Source organism: Saccostrea echinata, unplaced genomic scaffold (genome assembly GCF_033153115.1).
Source record: "Saccostrea echinata isolate AGI-Se365-2 ecotype Australia unplaced genomic scaffold, CSIRO_AGI_Sech_v1 ptg000057l, whole genome shotgun sequence".
Classification (NCBI taxonomy): Eukaryota; Metazoa; Mollusca; class Bivalvia; order Ostreida; family Ostreidae; genus Saccostrea; species Saccostrea echinata.
This window is the reverse complement of record NW_026889806.1, coordinates 1,682,734-1,689,323: the sequence shown is the minus strand read 5'-3', so window position 1 is coordinate 1,689,323 and position 6,590 is coordinate 1,682,734. Positions and strand designations below refer to the sequence as shown.

At 33.6% G+C, this 6,590-nt stretch overlaps 1 protein-coding gene across 1 annotated transcript; it reads right to left on the bottom strand.

Annotated features, from left to right (window-relative positions):
- Positions 1-210: 210 nt before the first annotated feature.
- On the bottom strand, positions 211-5,941 carry LOC133174196 (small ribosomal subunit protein uS7). Its single transcript, XM_061309265.1, has 5 exons — positions 5,865-5,941; positions 5,345-5,457; positions 1,797-2,006; positions 504-731; positions 211-337 (listed from the first exon to the last, which is right to left on the bottom strand). The coding sequence occupies exons 2-5, from the start codon at positions 5,450-5,452 to the stop codon at positions 269-271; spliced, it is 615 nt and encodes a 204-aa protein (XP_061165249.1). The 5' UTR covers positions 5,453-5,457; positions 5,865-5,941; the 3' UTR covers positions 211-268.
- Between the last annotated feature and the right edge of the window lie 649 nt (positions 5,942-6,590).

The following is a 6,590-nucleotide window of genomic DNA, read 5'->3' as shown; positions in this document are numbered from 1 at the left end:
ATTGTGAAAATTGTTTTCAGATGGGCAGACAGACTAACAGAATGACAACAGACACAGTTATTCTGGTCTCTGAGCAGTAGAGCTAAAAAATCAGAAAGTGGATTTGCTTACTGCAGTCCGATTTGAAAAAATTAAAGCTATTAAGCATCACTCTCCCTAATTTTGTTCACACTCCTTTGATAGGCTATTTGCTAAATATAAGATTCACTATTATAATATGCCTGACAGTTTTATTTTTAGTTCACTGAAAGCACAACATATATACAGTTTATCTGTTGGACTTGGCAACACGTTCCAGTTCATCCTTCTTCTTGATAGCGTGGGAGTTTGAGGAACCCTGAAATTTAATACAATAAAGAAATTTAATACCAAGCAGGAAACCAGGTCCCCTATTAAATTACTGAAATGTCAATAATCCTTGTACATAAACCTATGCCTAAAATATTCAAAATTTTATTTTCAACAACTCAGAATTTTCCTTTGAAGTTTTTAACCAGACCTACCTTAGCAGCATTGATCAGCTCATCAGCCAGGCACTCGGCAATGGTCTTGATGTTCCTAAACGAGGCCTCACGAGCCCCTGTACAAAGGAGCCAGATAGCCTGGTTAACACGTCTGAGCGGTGAAACATCCACAGCCTGACGTCTGACTGTACCAGCACGACCAATACGGGTGGAGTCTTCACGAGGACCGCTGTTAATGATAGCATTCACCAACACTTGGAGGGGGTTCTAAAAATAATTCAATATACATGTAACTGATGTAGTTTTAAACAAAATGTAGGCTGTGTCTTGTAATTCAACGTGTACACTGATTTTCTTCTGTACAGTGTTTTCCCTAAGAACCGGCTACTGACCAAATTGACTGTGTCAATTGATAAAAATGCCGCTTTGAAATAAAAAAAATCAAAAATTTAATTGTTGTAAGATCTGGAGATATTTGTCATAAACTTCAACCCAAAGCCTGTTACAATTGATATCTAACATTTACTTTGAAATAAACGAAAAACACTGCTATAAAAATGTATTGATTAGGTCAAATCTTTGGTGTGGGCTTGTAAATTTTCTAATTGTTTGCATATTTTAATTCAAAATATCAAAAGACTCCTACAATTTAATTTGGGTTTGGTATCCCCTTTAATGAACATGACCAAAACAAACATATTTCATGATTAATTTTATTACTGCAAACCATTTCAATGACCTCTAGCATTGCAATGCAGTTGTCAGCACTTTTTCCTGGTCAAGAGAAGAAGCCTTGTTCTTCTCTCAGAATCATAACTTTAAATTGATGAAAATTGTCCTTAGTCTGAGCATTCTTCCTTTTTCATTTGGAGAAAAGGATATCTAGGTTGTGAATTAACTATAACTGTGGGGTCCTAAATTCAAAACATTATGAGCCCCCATTTTAGCTAGTAAAGTTTTAACCCTATTATTTCTGGACAAAAAATATCTACAGAAAGACACTGTGATTCCAATAGGACATAAACGGGGCATAAAAAATCAAAACCAATTGGAAATAGCCCTAATTTTCCATACCAGAGTTTTTCTTTAAAAGTGTCTGTGACTACTAACAGATTGAAATGCCCTTTGTGCTTTCATAGATACATACATGAATAAGTTTACTGGATTTCAAAGAGCTAATGATCTGAAGAGAAGAGAGAGTTTCTACATCCTTAATTAAATTTCTTAACCAGAACTAAAATCTCATTTAAGGCATTTCCACGATCCTATTACTGCATCCCTGCATGTTTCTTGCAAATGAGACTATTTCCAAACAAGATGATTAAGATTTACCTCTCCTGTGAGTAAGTGGATGATTTCGAAGGCATGTTTGACGATACGAGCTGTCAACAGTTTCTTCCCATTGTTCCTTCCATGCATCATCAATGAGCATGTCAGGCGTTCAACTATTGGGCACTGAGATTTTCTGAATCTCTTTACTTGGTATCGTCCCGCAGAGTGAGGCAAATATTTCGCATACTTCTCTTTGACAGCAATGTAATCCTGCAAAAAGTACAGCAAAATTAAATGAAAACCCATCAAGATTATCAGATTTTATGTAGTTGCAATATCATTTTATGTATTAGCATAATCCAAAGATTTTCTGGAAGGAAGTTTTTTTCTTTTGTATGGTTTTATATATATATATTTTATACGATAATATTTGTCAAGAAAATCCAAGTCAAATGAATCCATGGGCTATTATTACAGTCACACACAGTTATAGCAAACACACTTATAATGAATTTATGCTTACAGCAAAGTGATTTTCATTCCCCATTGTTTTAAAATACATTGAAAACTAACAATATAACAAATTATGTTTATAATGATTCAAAATTGTTTGTCCCTTGCACTTTGCTATAAGTGTTTTACTGTATGTGACTCAATGATTCCTAGCTCTCCAATTTTTTCCCTATTTTGGAATTTTAAGGTTTTTGCCCAGGAATTCAGATCCAGTTTAAATGACCCATGTTTTCATATATTAAAATGTTAAGTTTTGCACATAGAAAACATTTAGTATGGAAGAAAATATTATCTATATTGAATGTACAATGTTAAACAAAGGAATCAGGGTTTAAAATTACCAGATGCCCATTCCCAATTTGCAACTATTTTGTATAGCCGACTTAAAATAATGTTCCAAGTTGCCCACATAGTAATTTTATAAATTTACGATAAATACTTATTTTCCAATTTTGACCAAACATTTTTGAAAAATTTCTTCGTCAGTAAAGTGCTTTAAAAATACCAGTAAGAAGCACTTCTACTTAAAGCACCTATGTGATTTTGGATGTGGGCCCCTTGAATTGAAGATTTAGTAGTCCACATGCCCAGCAAAGATTTCAAATTTGTTTGAAACCTTGGGAATACCATAAGTTTTGGAAGATACGACGATACTTTTTTTCTCAGAACCACTGGGGTCGTCCTATTTAACGAATCCACCTATCTTAGGCTCAAGTTTACGAGAAATGCCCCCAAATCAGTAAAATTTACGTCAATTTCAAAGCAAATCTGTGCCATTTGTGTATTTTTTAAAATTATTTTACCGATAAAAATATAAATAATAAAGAATTAAATAATTATTCCATTGATTTCTTACAAAATAAGTTCCATTAAACATCCGCCGATGTACAAAAAAATTAATATATCATCTAGTAAATAATGTCTTAAAGTATATTTACAACATGCTGTGAAGTTGGAAGTCGCAATCGTTTACTAAAAATAAAACCGCAACCGTTTCAAAGTTTAAAATACGGAAGAGTTTTCACAATCATAATTGTAATCTTTTTTTTACCATCTATTTGTAACGATTAATTGAAATAGTATACCTAAATATTTTTCATTGTCTTGTGACATTTATTTAAATGTAAAAGGTGTGAAATAAATTTTTGCCAGTAAATTCCTAAATTTATTTACCAAATATACCGCTAGTCATAACTATTTTGTTTTATATCCCAAGTGGTAGACTGAATTATACAAAGATTGGCTTCTAATAGAATTTTAATTGTCTGACAAATAAAGGGATATACACTGCATGTGTACACAAAGGTGTCAACACCTGTGTTGGTTTTAACACCTCAGGGGCATGATTAACAGATCCACATGCCGTTACAGAAGTATTAGTGCTATACATCATTGAACAAACAAAACTGTGAAATTCATGATGACTGTTAAATTGCGAATGTACTCTTAATTAAATTTATTTGTTACAACAATATCTCAAGCAAAATTATAGCATGTTAATATAATTAATTTCAATTGCTCACTGTTACATGTATAGTCATCTGCGTGTTTTAGCAAATCCCTGGACAAGAAATATAAAAAATGGAGGTCATCGAAGTTAATATTGTACCCCGGTAAATAATGTCGGAAAAAAGGAATGTGTCCACAATGTTCTAAAATGGAAATGATTATTGTCTGATTTAGGATATTACTCTAATTATAGCTGTTGTATACTACCGTATTTTTGTGTTTAACAACAGTGTCAAACTACAACGGCATTGAACAGGCAAGTTGGAGAAAACACGTTATATCACAATTCAACAAGTTTTAACTATGTTTGTATAAACACTATTAAAATGCTGTACTCATAAAAATACCAGTTTTTATTTTCTCAATACATTAATATCACGGGTTAAGTTAAAGAGGTATACATGTTCTGATATGTAGTACAGTTGTATCTACGTAAGAATCTCTAGAAAATCGATAAACAAAGCCTCGTCCTATCTTCCAAATTCATCCTATCTAAGGTTTATTTTAAAAATTACGGCTGAAAATGAGCCTTTTGACCTATATACCCCATCGACATATACCCCAAAAATTACGGTAATTCAAAATTTATTGGTTTAAACATTTATCACAGTAGAACACTTACTTGCGATATCTGTGTCACCGGATTCGTGTATTCATTCAAAACTGTGTTTGAACCCGGTTGACCTCTAAAAAAGTCTAAAACTTTTTTCCGGATTAATTGGATTAAATGTTCCAGTGTTAAATAGTTATCTGGAGGAATAGTTTTAGACTTTTTTAGAGGTCAACCAGGTTCAAACGCAGTTTTGAACGAATAAACGAATCCGGTGACACAGATATCGCACGTAAGTGTTGTACCGTGATAAATGTTTTTTTAAGTCAGCAGAATCGGTATTTTTATTCCCATTTCCATTGCAAAACAACATCTGTGCATCCAAAATATGTCTATGATAATGCATCAATCCTAAAACATTGATCGAAGTGGGACCCGGTTTGGTTCTTTATTTCAGACTTGTCGAAATCCGTCGGTCCTGTCGGCAAGGCCGGTAAAAATTTGTCTGGACCGACAACTTTTAAGAAAACGTCAGTCCAAATGACCGTTTGAAAAAATCGAGCGTGATGAAAATTTAATAAAGGTCGGGATCGGGATGCGTAGCTGAAGGTCACAAACACAGAAAAAAATGGCCGCGTACGCGGCGTGTTGACGATAGCCAATTAAATTTGTTATAGCAAAGTCATAAAACGTGTCATTTATGTCTTTTATTAAAGACTTTCTATCCCAAGGAAGGAAACTTGTAAGACTGAAGGCTGTTGAAAATAATCCAGGGCATTTTGGTGCTGTTATTCATATGACTTTCACAGCTTCAAAATAAGGTACATGTATCTGGTCTGACAAAACTTTGACTGGTCCGACAGAACATTTGACTTTGTCAGACCAAATGTCTGACAATGATTTAAAAATTTCGACAAGTCTGTTATTTAGTCAATTTCTGAACTGCTTCTATTAGGCCTTTCGTAGAGAAGTTGAGGGGGAGTATTAAAACGAGCCATCAACTTCTCAAAAGAAAATACTGTATATACACACTTACAGTTAAACTGATGTCACTGACTTGGACATCATCTGATGACCACTTGCCAAAGAGTTTGATCTCTGGCAATTCTACCACTGGAGCAGGTTCATCCCAGTTCTCAGCCATTGTGCCTAAAATAAGTTGAAATGTTATTATTAAAATGTGCCTAAAATAAGTTGAAATGTTACTATTAAAAAGTAATCACATCTCCTTGTTTCAGTTAAATTCTAGCGATTACTTGTTATGCCACAATATGGGATTATTTCATTTTAACATGTTGTAATTTATATACGATAGTACGTTATTCATTTTTTGTTTGTTCGGCATGATATTCAATATTTTGTTGTAAACCTCGGGTTGGGGGGGGGGGGATTTACACAACATACTTCGAATTCAGCTGAAATATCATGAAGCAAATGCACTTTAATCATAATTGATACCCAATTTTCCATTTTAAAACAACTACTTTTAAGTATCATAAACAAAAAAGGACATTTTTAACACAGATTTTGTATTTGCAAATGTTTGGCACTCATACCGTCAATGTGCCGGAAGTGAAAAGAAAGCACATGGGGTTCACATTTCCGGTAATGGATCACCAAAGGCTAAACATTAAACCATATGCGTATAGTTGAATCCGGAATAAACACAGAAAATTCCAAAGCACTTATTGAGATAGGAATTAACCCCATAATTTTAAAATATATCTTAAAATCACTTCCCCCCCCCCCTTATTCATCATGACTTTACTTTAGAGAATTGCAAAAAAAGAGAAGGGGGTAAGATTACCCATGCACAATTATTCAAACACTAATATTGTCATAGTTTGTACTATAGCGTTATAATTCCCTAAAAATAACACACAGAAAAAAATTATGTTGATAGTAAATGCCTTATTTAAGAATAAATTCACTTGATTTGCCAGTCGCTAAAACAACCCATTATAGTACGCAGAGAGATCAATAGGACCAAGTTGAAATTCTATTTCAGGAGGGAAGGGTTTATAAATGCCGAAAATTCTAATTATAAAATTCTTCAAATAATAAATACGAACTACTGAATTAAGATTGTCGATCTTTAGGGCATTTTGAAGTTTTCTGCGGCAAAAGTTGCATAAAGTAACATGGCTGTGGCTGATCTTGAAATGTACAAACTTAGGTGTTAATGGTGTAGAACACAGGCACTTGGGGGCTGGACCCCCCTCCCCTTTCCATTTTTTTCTTTTTTAAATATGGGGTCGACACACCTTTTTCTTATTTTTGTA

What these genes read in the sequence shown, in the direction of transcription:
- LOC133174196 (XM_061309265.1), bottom strand. Translation starts at nt 5,452, where the DNA reads ATGGCTGAGAACTGGGATGAACCTGCTCCAGTGGTAGAATTGCCAGAG. An exon ending in TCAGTGACATCAGTTTAACT is followed by an intron (nt 2,007 to 5,344) that starts GTAAGTGTGTAT and finishes TACTTTTTGCAG; the next exon opens with GATTACATTGCTGTCAAAGA. An exon ending in TCCACTTACTCACAGGAGAG is followed by an intron (nt 732 to 1,796) that starts GTAAATCTTAAT and finishes AATTATTTTTAG; the next exon opens with AACCCCCTCCAAGTGTTGGT.